Consider the following 15,788-nt stretch of genomic DNA (forward strand, 5'->3'; position numbering starts at 1 on the left):
AGTTCAGTAATAAATTGGAAACATATCAAAAACACCACATTTCATAACAGGACACTTAGAGGCGAATGAACTGCAAAGTTTAAAGCCTCTCAAAAACAAAGAATGGAATTCATAACAGGACTCCAATCACTATTGCGCCACTAGAAAGTGATTTAATGGAAAGGTCTTACTTACTTCCGTAAATTGTAGTTTGCTTCTCACCGGAATGTGATACGTAGTAACAGTTGATCGCAAAAATACATATAAATATAATTTATTATGAAACCTTAACAGACTCACTGCATTGCTGGCCGCGTACTTGTTGTACCTTACATGAAGTCAATTTGAATTGATACTTCCGAACCAATAACAGATACCATTCAGCTTGGGAAAGTTAATTCCTTCATCAACTCTCGGAATTATCAACTCCACAAAAAGGTAGGTCACTTTTCCGCTTGCTCTCCTCCCACTCTACGCGGTGCATCTTTTTCTTGTGTGCATGCATATTTGCTGATGAATTGAATGGTTTCAGACAGAAGGGACACTGATACAGCACTTCTCCAGTATGGGTTGTCATATGTTCCTGTTGACGAAATTGGGAAAGTTACCATTGACACGAACTAAACAAAATGTCATTGCATTTTTCCTTACCATCAATGAGAAGTGTCTTTTGAAAGCCTTCGAGCATAGACTGCACTGATACATCCTTTCTTTTTTGTGAACAAAGCTTATATGGCTCTGCAATGCCAACACATTGGGCGCCCGTTTCCCGCAAATCGAACACTCGTGTGTTCCGCCTTCCCCGTCGTGACGCAGCACATGTTTCCGCAGGCTGCTGGCATTCTTCATCCTGACAACCGCCAAACTTTAACTATTGATATGATATGATATAAAATATCCAATGGTTTACTTACCATTTTGAGCATATTTTACATTGCAGTCGAGCTTCCTGATAGGACTCGTCATGCTCTTTTCTGTGTTTCTCAAATTGGGCCTTCACTTTGAAGCTTTTGGCGCAGACGTCACAGATAAACTTCTCGGCTGCGTTATGCTTAAGCTTGATATGTACATTCAACAAAGCCATACTAGCGTAGCTGAAAAAAAGTGAATATAATTAGAATAAACAACCAATAAACACAGCCTAATCGAAGTATTGAATAATAAGTTGGATGTTTTGTCCGAAAACTATTTTATTGCTGATTTTGTTGCGAGTTTAATGTAATATTTTTCTCCCATTCCTCTCGATGGGTGCGCTTCCGATGGGCAAACATGTTGGCCGATGAATTGAACTCCTTCTCGCAGTAAGTACATTTGTACAAACGTTTGCCGGTGTGTTGTGACATGTGTTCTCGCAGTGCGATATCCTTCTTGAATGCTTTCCCACAAACGCTGCAGACATGGCTTGGTTTCAGCTGGTGGACATACACTCTATGACTTCTCAAAGCATTGCTGGTCGGTGCAACTTTACCACAATCAGGACACACGTGTTGTGTTCGTTTGTGTTCGTTGTGCGTTCTCTCGTGTTTCAACAAACTTTCTGTATTCTTGTGCCTACGAGAGAAATCGCAAAGAAGTAAAATTCGTGTGTGTAGAAATAAGCTTCTCAATATACCATGATCCGCATTGTGGGCATTGAATTTTCTTCAGCGGAAGAACTTCGCTATGTGTCAGTCTATGGGTTTTCCATGTGTGCCGACTGTTGAGTATTCTGCCACATATGTCACAAACAAATTTGAACTTCCTGAGGTGTATTCTGTTGATGTGATGCTGAAGACTGTACTTATTCGCGAGACTGTTTACAAATCGAGTAGAAAATTAAACAGATGCTCTGTAGTATCCCAATAAACGCATCTAATCGATACAACATGAAAGAACAACAAAAATACACAGGTAAATGAAAAATTGCGGAATAATTGTTTGAAAAACGTACACCCAAAATTGATTTATAGCTCATGTTTTGTCATCCCGATTTATTACATAAAATGAGCCTAAAAATAACAGAAAATGCCATGACTCTCAAATACTGGTAAGGCGTCGGCAACAAATTACGTAACGGAATCCAGATTTTGGACCCCCTCCCCTCTCTACGTAACGCAATTTCCAATCTCTAATACACAGTAAGTAACGCAACTCCGAACCCCCTCCCCCCTTCTAGCGTTATGTAATTTGTGCACGACGCCTAAGTTGTCTTTCGTGTTTCACATAAAACGCTGCGTACGAGACGAACAATGTTTACGCAACGTGTAGAGTGAAAATAGCGAATTAGACACCGCACCACCACCACTAAATACACGGTGTGTTGACATGGAAAAGGTAAGGGAAGTATCTATCATGGCAGTGAGTGCTTCGTCTAATATTTTGGGCAAATAAAATACATCTCGTTATCTATTCTGAACAAAATAAGCGTCAATTGATATCAGAGTTCTTCGCAATTGATATCATTATTTAGTCCACGCATCAATTTATGAATTGGTTCATGTAATATCCGCCATTATTTGCTATTTGTACTAAAATTGATTAGAGCGTGGCGGAGATGTTTAGTTTCCCACATCAAAATACCAAGAATAGGTGTGAACTTTCCTGAAAACATCCATCTAGAAATATTGTTTTGATACAGTGGAACCCCGATTATCCGCGAGTGGATGATCCGCGGTGCGGATTATTCGCGACAGCGAGTTCCATATTAAATCTTTAAGCCTTCCCTGAATTTATCAGTGAATGATAGGCTCATGCCCTCTTGTTTTGGTCATGGCTTTCACATTATCTGACCACTAGTGTACACGACCTTGTAGATGGATAGTTTAATGATTTATATATTAGGCTGTCAAAAAAGTCCTGCGGTATTTTTTTTGAATTTTCATTTGTTCACAAAATTAGTGACAATCATCTGTTTTAAGTCAAATATGCGCCGTTTTGTTCGATGACTTGTTCCCAACGAGATGCCAACTTCATAATACCCCTGTTATAGAAGCTCGCTTCCTTATTGGCAAAAAACTCGGATAGCCAATTTTCACAGGCCTCTTTTGTGGCTAACTTCTGACTACCTAGCTCGTTCGCCATGGACAAAAACAGGAAGTGGGTTATATCTATGGTATAACCGCAAGGGTGACGTAGGACTATCGTTGATTTAGAGATCATTTGTTTGAAGTTGAATCTGAATTCATTCTGAATGAATGAATATTTGGAGAACTTCGAAAACGAGAGCGTTACGAGAGCGTTGGAGGCACAAGGTTTTATGCATCCAATATTCGATATGGAAATATCCTACTGATGGGGAAGAATAATCTTCAGAAGCTATCCTGTTAATTGCGATTGATTGAAAAATCACAAAACCAAATGTATTTGGTCACAGTGTTACATGGATAGAAAACATTAAAATAAACTCTTTCACATGAATGTAATTTTAAATTCTCAGAGGAACTGGCAGATTATTTTCAGTAACGATTGAATATTTCCACATTTTTCTCGATACTGGAAGCCCACCAGTGGTTAATGCTAACTCGATAACCATCTGTTAATAGCACTTGATTGAAACATATTTGGTCACAGTGTTGCATGGATAGAAAACATTCAAATAAACTCTTTCACATGAATGTATTTTTAAATTCCCAGAGGAACTGGTAGATTATTTTCCGGATCTTTCTCGATGCTGAATGGCATCCAAACGGAAAGAATTCCGCGCGTGTATGTGTGTGTGTGTAGCGGCTGCTTCGAGATCTTCCCTGGGAACCGTTTGTGGCATCACTCTCCTCCTGATGGATTCCCTTCTGGTCTAAGGTGCACAAACAGGCTCTTGGTGACACCGTTCATCCGCGCTTTCATGATAAATGAAGAGCTTCACCACAACAGCGACAACATGATCCAATCGCTGTTCAATTAGAACTGAGTGGATTTCCGAGCGGCGCTCGCTTATATACCGATTGGTGATTTCAATAGCCTGTTTTGAAAGCAAATTTCAGACTATTGAAACAAGTTTTTGGATCAGAAAGTAACAAGTATAGAACGCGTAGACATTTTATCTTTCGAATGAAGTGTTTATCATACCATTTCGTTCAGTTGTTTAGGAGCTATTAACACTCAAAATCTCGGTCTCCGGCGTAACGCTTTCGTTTTCGAAACATTGATTTTACACCCCAGTATAGAAATGAAAGACGTAGTCCTACGTCAAAACAGATGGTAGTCACTTGGTGCAAGGTCCGGACTATACGGCGGATGCAAAAGAACCTCCCATCCGAGCTCCCGGAGCTTCTGGCGCGTCACCAAAGAAGTGTGTGGCCTGGCATTGTCCTGATGGAAGACAATGCGGCCTCTGTTTATCAAAGATGGCCTCTTCTTCATGAGTGCTACCTTCAAGCGGTCCAGTTGTTGGCAGTACAGGTCAGAATTGAGCGTTTGGCCATAGAGAAGCAGCTCATAATAGATTATTCCTTGACAATCCCACCAAACACACAGCATAACCTTCCTGGCCGTTAATGAGGGCTTGGCCACCGTCTGAGCCGCTTCAGCGGGCTTCGACCACGACCGTTTGCGCTTCACGTTGTCGTAAGTGACCCACTTTTCATCGCCAGTCACCATCCGCTTCAGAAACGGGTCGATTTTGTTGCGATTCAGCAGCGATTCACATGCGTCGATACGGTCAAAGATGTTTTTTGCGTCAACGTGTGTGCAGGCATCCCAAAAGTACTGCATTTTCATAACAGTCGGTATGAAATTGAATCGACAGTCTCTGTGAGTGCGCTACACTCGTATACAAGCGACAGAGCATGAATGCATAAAGTAATACTATACAGCAACAGTCGGTGTTCCGTCGAATTCATCTAATTTGTCGTGCCCGACCGTAGTGAGCCGGGGAGACTGTTCGTTTCCGATTTTTTCGTGTCTGCTATTCCGTTCGCTCTGTCGCCGTAACAGTCGCTGACGAAGCGATGAATCTCATCGGTTTACCCGGGTTACTGTCACACGTGACTGTCGCCAGAAAAATGTCATGACATTTTTCTGGCGATCGTAATGCTAGCCTGTATCTTATGCGTTTGTGCTTCTTCACCAGTACGCTTTGAGATGTGTATCGGACATATGGCTGTGATCACTAGTTGCGTGCACACATAGGAAGCCGAGTTAATTTCATATCGACTGTAATAAGAATGCTTTACTGTTGGGATGCCTGAATCCAGATACACAAATGATCAACAATTCATATGAGAAAAACACGCACAGCTTAATAATTCTAGGCGAGAGTTTCTTCGATAATATATTGGTGACGTCGGAAATACTCAGTGTTGGGAGTGTTTAGATTTATCCTCCAAGTTGGAAACTAATGCAGCGCGAACTCGATTATATACAGTCTCCGATTTCTTTTCTCTATATAATAGAATCCTGTATATAATCGAGTCAAAAAAATGTTTTTTTTAATTTGTTTTTCATGCATATAATTTTTGATTATTGAATGTAAAAGAAGAATTTATTATATTTTCCCAGAATCTCTCAGGAGGTGATAGATGATCATATTTCATGGAAAAAACTCTCCTACGCATATGTTTGAATTTTAACAATGACAGAGTTATAGAACTAAACTGGCTCTACACTAAAAAGTACGCTACGTGAGCCAATTATGTTGCTTTCATTTGAAAGATATTTTTTTTAAATCTTTAAAACATTTTCTTGCTAGTTGTACGTTTTTCTCATAATCCAGTGGACCGATATGGGTGATTTTTTTAGCATGTAAAAATCTTATTATCTGAATTGTTACGTAGCGGTTTTTGAAAATTATGAAAATTGCCAAAATGTCGGCCATTTGAATAATAAAAAAAAATCAACAAAAATCGTAAGGCCGTGGTTATCAGAGAAGTTATCAATGATGATAATCGATCAAAGCAGATAGGTCCTTTTCGTAGGTCAGAATTCATTTTTGCATGCTGAAAAAAAACTTCTGCTAAATTGGTCCACTAGATTCTGAGATAAACGTACCACCAGCTGAAAAAATGCGCATAAAGATTCGTACAGCCATGTTACTCTTGAGATGACCTCATAGTTTTTACTGCAGATTTTCAACGAAATGAAATATCGAAGAATCCTTCCGGTACAACATTGCATAAAAACCATTTTTTTCGATTTACCAGAGTTGATTCTCCCATTAAACAGATTCCCGAAAAAATCGCAAATGAAACAAGTATAACGAAAATGTTTGCACGTAGAAGATGGAAATAAATTTGTACATAAAAAAGGCAATGTTTTTTTATTAACTTCACACTTTCAAAAATAGCTGAATGTTCAAATCAAAATATCTCTATATGTGGAAAATTCTTCAGATCATGATATAATTATAGTTTTGAATGTCAATGAATCATATATTTCAAAGCAAGAATCAACCAGGCAAACCTAATTCACCAGGTAAAAGTATACCGTCGTATTCTGAAATACAATCGAGTTAGAATTACCCGAACGGATCGCAATTTTGCATTCTGTAATCCGTTCGACGACTCAAGTTCAATCGAGCTATGCATCCTAGCCACACTCTACCGTATCAAACATGTGTTCTATGTAACAGAGTAATAAAATCTTGCATGAACAACATATATATTAATGTTCTGCAGTTCTGTAGTTCCGTGAAAAGCATTAAATACATTTGCAAGTCCGTGAATGAGGGCAGTAATGTGGCTGTATTTCAAATTCAGTATATCGATATGAATATGAAACACACTTGCAATACACTTGTTGTTTGTCATATAACAACGAATATATTCGCTAAAAATTATCTAAATGGCAGCATAACGTTTACCGGGTCAGTTAGTAATAATGATAATAATACTAAAATGTTACTTTACATTTTTGTTGATAATATTAAGGTTACGCGCTAAACATATTTTATTCATAAATAAAATAAAATCTCCTTCATGTCCAAACCTACATTGCTAAGTGCGCAACACTTCCCCCAGCCGCATTCTAATCTGGCCCTACAGTTGCATTCGCGTAACTTTCATTCACACGACTTCCACCCACGACACTTCACCACGCACCTCTTTCAACAGATTCCCTTCTGTTGCTCACACTATTTCCCCCGAAAACTTCTCTACATACAATAGCCGCGTCATCGACAAATTAAATTTTCCCATATCGGAATATGCTGCAGAATTCGCCAGTTATTAATTGTTATTAATTCTTCGCTGCACAGCAGATTAATCTCTTTAGTTTGCGAAAATGAAATGAAATAAAATGACGTTGTACTGGAAAAATACATACTAAGACACCCGACATCATCAGCACTAGGGAAAAAAATCATCAACGACGGTAGCAACATATAACTATTGCATTCAGAATCTACAAAAACATCACTAATGAGCAAGCGGGTCTGTCGCAGACAAAAGACCAAAATACTCTCACATGGGAATGTATTCGTGTACAGTACACGACAGTAACAATAAATGTCGCATAACATTTCCACTGTGTGACTGTAGTAAAAATTCAATCGCGTGACTGTCACGGGACAATGGTGGCGACAGTCATGAGATTACTGTCGTGATGCAGTACATTTGGTACCCCTGCGTGTGTGGCACCCATACATCGAGCTTCTTTGTGAATCCAAGCTTCTTCAAATGGTTAATAACGGTTTGATGACTTATCCCCAGCTCTTGGCCGATGCTACGGCTGCTACTATGCCGGTATTTCTCGGTTAATTCAGCGATTTTGTCGCAATTTTCGACGACAGGCCTTCCGGAGCGTGGCGCATCTTCGACGACCTCTACACCAGAACGAAAACGTTGAAACCATCGTTGTGCGGTGGAAATGGAAACTGTATCGGGTCCATAACCTGCACAAATTTTATTGGCAGCTTGAGATGCATTTTTGTCTTTGTCATAGTAATACTGTAAAATATGTCGGATTTTCTCTTTATTTTGCTCCATATTTGCGACACTATAACTCACTCAACAATAGAAGCTCAATTTCAGAAACGCACTCTGGTCATATATAAAATCATTTTTCTTCCAATTTTCCAATTTTTTATGCCGTAACAACACTCCCTTGAAGTGGATTGTATGTTGTGTACAATTTTGAGCTCAATCGGTTCCGTACTTTTCGAGTTTTTGACGCGTACACAAACGAACAGAACATTTTTATATATATAGAGATATATAGATAGATTAAGATTATTTTTGACCGTGCATGAAAAGAAACGATCAATTACAAGATGTTATGAGCAATTTGGCTCATGACATCATCGAATTATGAGTTATTTAAATATTGTTTTGTTTTCTTTCATATACATTCCATAGTGAATGCAAATAATAACGACACCATATTTTGTTTACCAATACAAATAATCTCTGCCTGCTGCTCCACCTCATATGTATTTCATTGCGCTACAGGTGAGACAGATTTTTTTTGTATCGTACACGAAAATTACTAACATGTATAAAATAGCGTTCAGTGTGTGTGCGCTATTTTGCTAGCTATTTGCTAATACTAACACGAGGACTTTTATAGCATACTTGGTTCGTTGGTTTGAGTTCACGATAGGTAGACAATAAACCGTCCATTGATGAGGTAACTACTTTTTTTGCATCAGACATCAAGTTTTCATTCCTCTTTATATGGACGTAAAATAAGATTGCGTACGCGGGTATAAAATTAGTGTCAGGGAGAAATGAAAGTGTTGATTGAAGTCAGTTGAAAGAAGAGGCAGATTTGTATTCATTAGTCGCGTCAGTTAAAATAACCACTGACTGGACTAGTTCACCAGTCATCCTCGCTAAAGGGTGAGTCACATCAAATTGCATCACGGAAAAAACGCTGTAGAAATTTAATTTTTAGGAATTATATCTTCAGCTTCCGCTTATAATCAGATAAGAGTATATAGATCACGTTGGCCATGCTTCACTGTCAATTTTTCGTAAATTTGGAAAAATGTCGTCGAACGAAAAAGAACGTCGTGAATTAATCCTGCGCACTCATTTCGAGAATCCGGAGTTGTCACATCGGGACATCGGTAAGATGCTGGGAATCGTCCAATCCACGGTCAGCAGAGTACTAAAACGATACTTCGGGAACCTAACCATCGACCGGAAGGTGAAGAACGGCAAAAATGGATGCTCCGTCAGTGAAAAAGATCACAAGCGCGTAGTTAAGCAGTTTAGACGTGATCCGAGAAGTTCGGTCCGGGATGTCGCCAATAAGCTGAATTTGTCAAGTTCATTCGTCCAGCGGACCAAGCAGCGGGAGGACCTGCGTACATACAAGGTTCAGAAGGCTCCTAACCGCGACGAAAGGCAAAACATGGTGGGGAAGACGCGAGCCCGGAAGCTGTACACCGAAATGCTGACGAAGCCGCATTGCCTGGTAATGGATGACGAAACCTACATCAAAGCGGACTTTCGTCAGCTGCCGGGCCTGTTGTTCTTCTCCGCAGAGGACAAATTCAGCGTTCCGGAGGAGATTCGCAAGCAGAAACTATTCAAGTTTGCCAAAAAGTACATGGTGTGGCAAGCGATCTACTTTTGCGGAAAGCGGAGCGCCCCCTTCGTGATGACCGGCACGGTAAACGGGCAGGTTTACCTTAAGGAGTGCCTACAGAAGCGCTTACTACCACTATTGGAGCAGCACGAGGGCCCGACCATCTTCTGGCCGGATCTCGCTTCGTGCCACTATTCAAAGGACGTGTTGGAGTGGTACGAAGCCAACGGGGTCACCTTCGTGCCAAAGGAAATGAACCCGCCCAACGCGCCGGAGCTTCACCCAATAGAGAAATATTGGGCGATTATAAAGCAGGCCCTCCGGAAGAACCCAAAAGTTGTCAAATCAGAGGCGGACTTCAAGAGAAAATGGATTTCTGTTCAAAAAAACTACAACCTGACGTTGTACAGAACCTTATGGACGGGGTAAAGAGGAAGGTGCGAGCATACGGGCTTGGGCTCGAAGTATGAATAAAAAGAAAATGCCAAAAGTTGGTTAATAGTTTTTATTTTACTGCCTAAAATTTTCAAAAGGATCGGTCTACTGGGCGAATTTCTACAGCGTTTTTTCCGTGATGCAATTTGATGTGACACACCCTTTAGTCAACGCTAGTCAATTCATTTTCTAGTAAAGTCACTTTTTGTTGACGGCGACTGCCGAAGCAGTTCTAGTCGAAGCGAAGCTATTGAGAGTAGAGTCGGTCTTCATTCTTCACCTTCGAAGATTTCGGGCCCTGGTCGAGAGTTTGGTGGCCCTGAAAAAGGTCGATGGGTTGTTTTGTAGAAGCAGCTGAAGATGGATAATTTGTGCTTCCGTCTTGTTCTCGCGAGAAGAATACATATACTGCACTCAATATACACCGCGAACATTCTTCTCCTGCAATTCGCAGTGCGGCCACAGACGATTATATATTTTTTCATCTACAGTAGAATCCCGATTATCCGCGGAATATACGGGCAAGATCATCGCGGATAACGCAATAAAGGACTAAAAATGAGGTATAAACACGAAAAAAAGATACTTTAGCATGATTTAATTATCCATCTGTAAAGTCGTGTACATCAGTGATCAGATAATATGGAAGTCATGACCAAAACAAAAAAGAAAGACTACCATTCACCGACAAATTTCGGGAAGGTTTATAGAATTACTAGGGAACTCGCTTTCGCGGATAATCCGCACCGTGGATCATCGAGGTTCTAATGTATTTGATAACGCATAAAATCAACAACTCGTACTCGTGATTCAATCACACACAAAAAATCTACAACTAACGATATGTAAACCGACGCGGTACGTTCCGTGGTGGAACTAATACTTAGGGATGCCTCAATCTCACAATAGGTTACATGACGATCTTGCTTAATCATTTCGTGCATAGCATCGATGTTTTCTGGCACTACAGTCGATTTTGGACGACCTTCACGAAACTCGTCGGACAGCGAACTACGACCACGATTGAATTCACTATACCAGCGATACACAGTGGTTTTTGATGGAGCTTCATCGCCAAAAGTCAAATTAAGTTGACTGACGCACTCTTGTTGTGATAATCCACATCGAAAGTCGTAAAAAATCATCGCACGAAAATGTTCACGATTCAGTTCCATTTTTTTGCCGAGACCAAACTTTCAACTAAATATAAAATAAACAAATAGCGTCCGTATGACAAAATGTTCTGAGTACGTATATCGTCAAAAATGTCAAACTTTACGATGGAACCGTCAGATGGACTCACATGACATCAGTGTTGCCAATTCCCGAAATATAAATAGTGACCCTCGTATTTCTCATCTCCTTTGCTTCTAGCCGTTAGTGCAGGCGCTGTACTATGCTTGTTTCGTGCATATTCTGAGGCGAAAAATTGTGCACGTCCATTCAACACCTTAGCAAAATAGATGCTGAGGTTAGCCAGGACGAACACAATATTTAAAGTGCCTTCACTACTAGCCGACGACAAACGTCAACAATCGTGACTGAGATGGGCTTTCAAGCAGTTACCCATAGCCACAGATTTTTGGGTTTTCAATAGTTTGGTTTCGAAGCATTTCTTAAGCTGTTGATTCATTTAAAGTTTTTGTATATTATATTTTTAGATTTTTGGATCAATGAGTAACAAACATCACTCATATTATATATGAACTGATTGTCTGATTCTATCAGCAGCCTGATTCACTCAGCCGATAAAGCGATGTCAACACCCAAAACATTATACCCTTAACGTAACGCTCTCATCTTCGAAACTTTGAACTTACACCTCAGTACGGATGCAAAAATGATGTGAAAATACAATACAGAAGCACTTTCCGCTAGACGACATGAAAATCGACGACGAACAAAATTGCACTACTGTTAGCGATATCTATCTTCCATTTTTCGATTATGTCTTTGCATCGAGTAAAGCCGCCGTGTTTGGCATCAGCTTTGAGAAGGGCTTTATTCTATCATATTTTCTGTATAAAAAATTTATTTCCAGTAACGGAGAAACATGTTATTTGCAAGTGGTTGAAAAATCTTGAACGAGAATTGTGTCTGAAAATAATCTGATATTATAATGATGAGTTTTGGTAGAAGTACTAGGAATATTATAGTAAAATGTAAATTCAACGAGGTCGATTAGAAGATCTATCAATGAACAGTTCTGCGATTGGACCCATGAACTTGCGCTTAGCAAGCAAACGTGAATGTTTGAAGGTATTGGAAACAAAAACCACGTTTTGGGCGGGACGAAGTTTGCCGGTAAAATTATTATAATTAAAAATATTAAGCCATCTGATATTTCCTGGTCTTGAATGAAAATTTCTGGTTATTTCCTGGTTATAGAAAGTTCCAGGCTTTTTCCTGGTACTTGTGTAACGTGTAGTAATGTGGAATGTGTCAAACTCCATTTTTCTTATCTCATGTTTTCTAGTTTTCTAGATAAGTTTCCTTCATACAAAATGGTAACGGAACAGACGGGTCAACCAGTAGAGCCGGTCTACAGGTTGAGAATACCTGTCTTAGTAAAATATAGCTGTAAATAGTACATTCGGGAAAATGTTCCATTCGGGTAAATGTTCATTCGGATAGATGTTCCATTCGGGTACCTGTTGCAATCTGGTATTTGTTACATTCGGTGATTGGAATTGAGGTGAATGTCTCTCGGGTAAACTTGACACAATCCCATTTCTACCTCAATAGTTTTATTCCTCTTTGTTCGCCCGAAACTCACTTCAGACTACGGTCCTAAGTCGCATCGGAAAATCAGTATAGTGTTATCATGCTGGGGGAACTACTAACGGTCGGTATCAACTGGAGTTATCTGACGATAGCATCTATGCGATGTGAAAACTCCGTAGCTAGGACATCCTGCATATAGTGTACCACTTGTTGCTGATACTCAAAGTGAATTTTGTTAATATGTTAATTGTTTATCCAAACCACAACCATTGAAGAATCCTAACGAAATCCTTGTGTTAAAAAAGGCATGTCACTAATCACGCAACTATCCGATACAGTAAAACGAAATCATTAGTGAAAGGACAGTCGATTGATTGTACCATGAACGATGTTCCGCAACTATGGTGTAATTTGTAATCAGCGTTGAAGATGGGAAAATATAGTATTCAAGGTCGGTAGAGCTGAAGGCTACAGCAAACCCGAACTAGTTGATGTGATGCGCACCAGTACAGAAGCTTCATGAAATGGATCATTCTTTATAATACTTACGTCTTATTACACACAGTACAGACACATTTCTTGTCCTCTTCCGCCACATGTTGCAGCTGATGGGTGTTGAGCTGAAACTTTTTGGCGAATGACCGCTCACATTGGTCGCACTTATGTGGCAGTCCATCTTGCGCCCCATGCTTCGTCATGTGTAAACTTAATCCAGTACTGTTGCAGTATGTCTTGTTGCAAATCGTGCACTTGAAGGCATCCGGGTTTATGTGTTTCGTAACGTGTTCGACTAAATGCACCCGCTTGTGGAATTTACGATTGCAGCAAACTACATAACCCTTCGTTTGGTGCACCTCCCGGAAATGTCGCTTGAATTGGGTAAAGTTTGGAAAGGAAGTCTTACATTCGTCACATTCCAACTTGCAGTGTTGGGATATTTTCTTATCTTCTTCCACAATCACTTCGACTGGTTTGTGGAATATTTTACTTAGTTTCTCTTTACATTGATATTTGCTTGGTTTACTAGTTTCTTCCATTGATTCATCCTCATCTTCAGACTCATTATCCACTGAGTCTTCTTTTTCCGATGTGTCATGCGAGGACTCATTCTTGATATAAACCTCTTCGAGGTCTACAGTTTCGCTTTCATTTGTGATTTGTTCGTTACAAGTTTCCGAATCCTGTGGTGCAACAGAAGTGTACCTGTTCTCGGACGCCGAACTTATAAACTCTGCAAACCGTAATAAATCTATACAATAAACGAAACGCATTGATTTAAATATCATGTAATACCCGTTTTGGGACTGTAGAGTTTGTCTCGGTCTGAAGAAAGTTTCATTTCAGCATGAACTTTTTCAATCATCATATAAAAATGATGAAAATGTTTCACCTCCTTCCAGCAATCTTCACAAACATATCTATACGATAGTTCCTCCTGCTGTAAGCGTAATCAAGGAAGAATATTTTAGATATAATAATCGGGCAAAGCGCTAATTTCTGATTATACCCGGAACCAGAGATGACGAACCAATACCGGACCAATGCATTGCGTATCGGTCTCGTCGAAAGTCACCTCAACCAGTTGCGATTTTTCAGATAAACATATAGCACACATATTCACTTCCAGAAATTCTACTTCGACTTCCATGTTTCAGAATTAAGTTCTGGCCAACTCTTCCTTTACCAAAAATATTTACGTTAATTTCCCAAACTTTGCGTAGCAGTTGTTTCTCGCTTCGAATGAGATTTGTTGTGAAAACAAAAACAAGATTGCGATGCTTATGCCAAGATTGCGATGTTTTGTGCCAAGGTGTTAATAAATTATAAACTGATGAATTTTATTCGGTAGGGCTGTGATTTGAAGGACTAAAGGTTGATTTAGACGATGCCAGTCAGCGCTCTAGTTGAAGTATCCAGTGAACAGAGAACAGACACTCTGTTCAAGTTACTTGTACCAGTATTGAACAAGTAATTGGCCTCGAACTTGAACAGAGTGTTTGTTCTCTGTTCACTGGATACTTCAACTAGAGCGCTGACTGACAGTCAGCGCTCTAGTTGAGGTATCCAGTGAACAGAGAACAGACACTCTGTCCAAGTTACTTGTACCAGTATCGAACAAGTAATTGGCCTCTAACTTGAACAGAGTGTCTGTTCTCTATTCACTGGATACTTCAACTGGAGCGCTGACTGGCATCGTCTAAATCAGCCTTTAATTCCAGCTGTATGACACCCGCCATGTTTTTGGTGCCAACATCTCAAACGTCAAAAGTATTTGTTTTCTTCAAAACGGCGATCCGCGTTGGCGGCATTGTGCGTGGTTTACTGGTTTAGGGGAGCGTCAACGAAAAGCGGATTTTCAGATTTTCAGTGATTTTCAGGAATGAACGTTTTCAAAATTAAAATTATGAATCAAAATTAGCTTTTCCATGTCAAATTAGTATTCTATTTGAATTAAAAATGCTTTTGTTTGCAGGTGGTGAAAAAGTCTCATACGAAAATGGTTTATGAAGCCAATTTAATATTATAATGAAAAAATTCAGAATGAAAGTCAGAAATATGTGTTTCAAGTAATTAAATAACATGATGTGACAATTTTCATTCAAATTTTAAAATTTAAAAACTAGCTTCGTGTCTTCTAATCTGATAGTGCTAACACTAACAAGTTTGGGACACAAATTATGGCCCTGATTTGAAGTGGCCACCAGACGTCGACACCATCGTGAATTACCAATTTACCACCATCTGACATATCGTGATGTCGATGATGAACTTTTACAGCAGAGGGATAGTGAGATATGCGATGACGGTAGGTAGAGTGAGATAGCGATAATCGTGCCATACACCTGACTAATTCACCTGAAAATCTGATTAATTTGCCTCCGACATCGCGGATCTTGATATGCCAAATTCTTAATATGACGTAATGAGATCTCAATGACGTTCTAATATGATTTACTGTTCAACGATTTTCCACAGCATTTAATACAATTTTTCGTAGTACTACATTGATTCAATTTGTGTGTTCATGCGATTTTATTTCATATTTATCGATTTTACGATAGTGTATATTATAAAAACGATTGTTTTGGAAAATCTAAAAATAAAGACGGAAAATGGAAAACCTGCTGCTTTTGCTTTTGTACTATTGGAATCGTAATCCAATTCGGATTCTGATGTTGAAGAGTATATTCGTGTAGACGGCATGA

At 39.5% G+C, this 15,788-nt stretch overlaps 1 protein-coding gene across 1 annotated transcript; it reads right to left on the reverse strand.

Annotated features, from left to right (window-relative positions):
• Window positions 1-277: 277 nt before the first annotated feature.
• On the reverse strand, window positions 278-14,345 carry LOC129766624 (transcription factor grauzone-like). The gene is made up of 8 exons (XM_055767201.1): window positions 14,090-14,345; window positions 13,876-14,020; window positions 13,132-13,813; window positions 1,592-1,771; window positions 1,177-1,530; window positions 894-1,091; window positions 631-829; window positions 278-562 (listed from the first exon to the last, which is right to left on the reverse strand). Exons 1-8 carry the CDS (start codon window positions 14,228-14,230, stop codon window positions 386-388), a joined length of 2,076 nt encoding a protein of 691 aa, XP_055623176.1. The 5' UTR covers window positions 14,231-14,345; the 3' UTR covers window positions 278-385.
• Window positions 14,346-15,788: the final 1,443 nt, after the last annotated feature.

This window comes from Toxorhynchites rutilus, chromosome 2, assembly GCF_029784135.1.
Source record: "Toxorhynchites rutilus septentrionalis strain SRP chromosome 2, ASM2978413v1, whole genome shotgun sequence".
NCBI classification, from domain to species: Eukaryota; Metazoa; Arthropoda; class Insecta; order Diptera; family Culicidae; genus Toxorhynchites; species Toxorhynchites rutilus.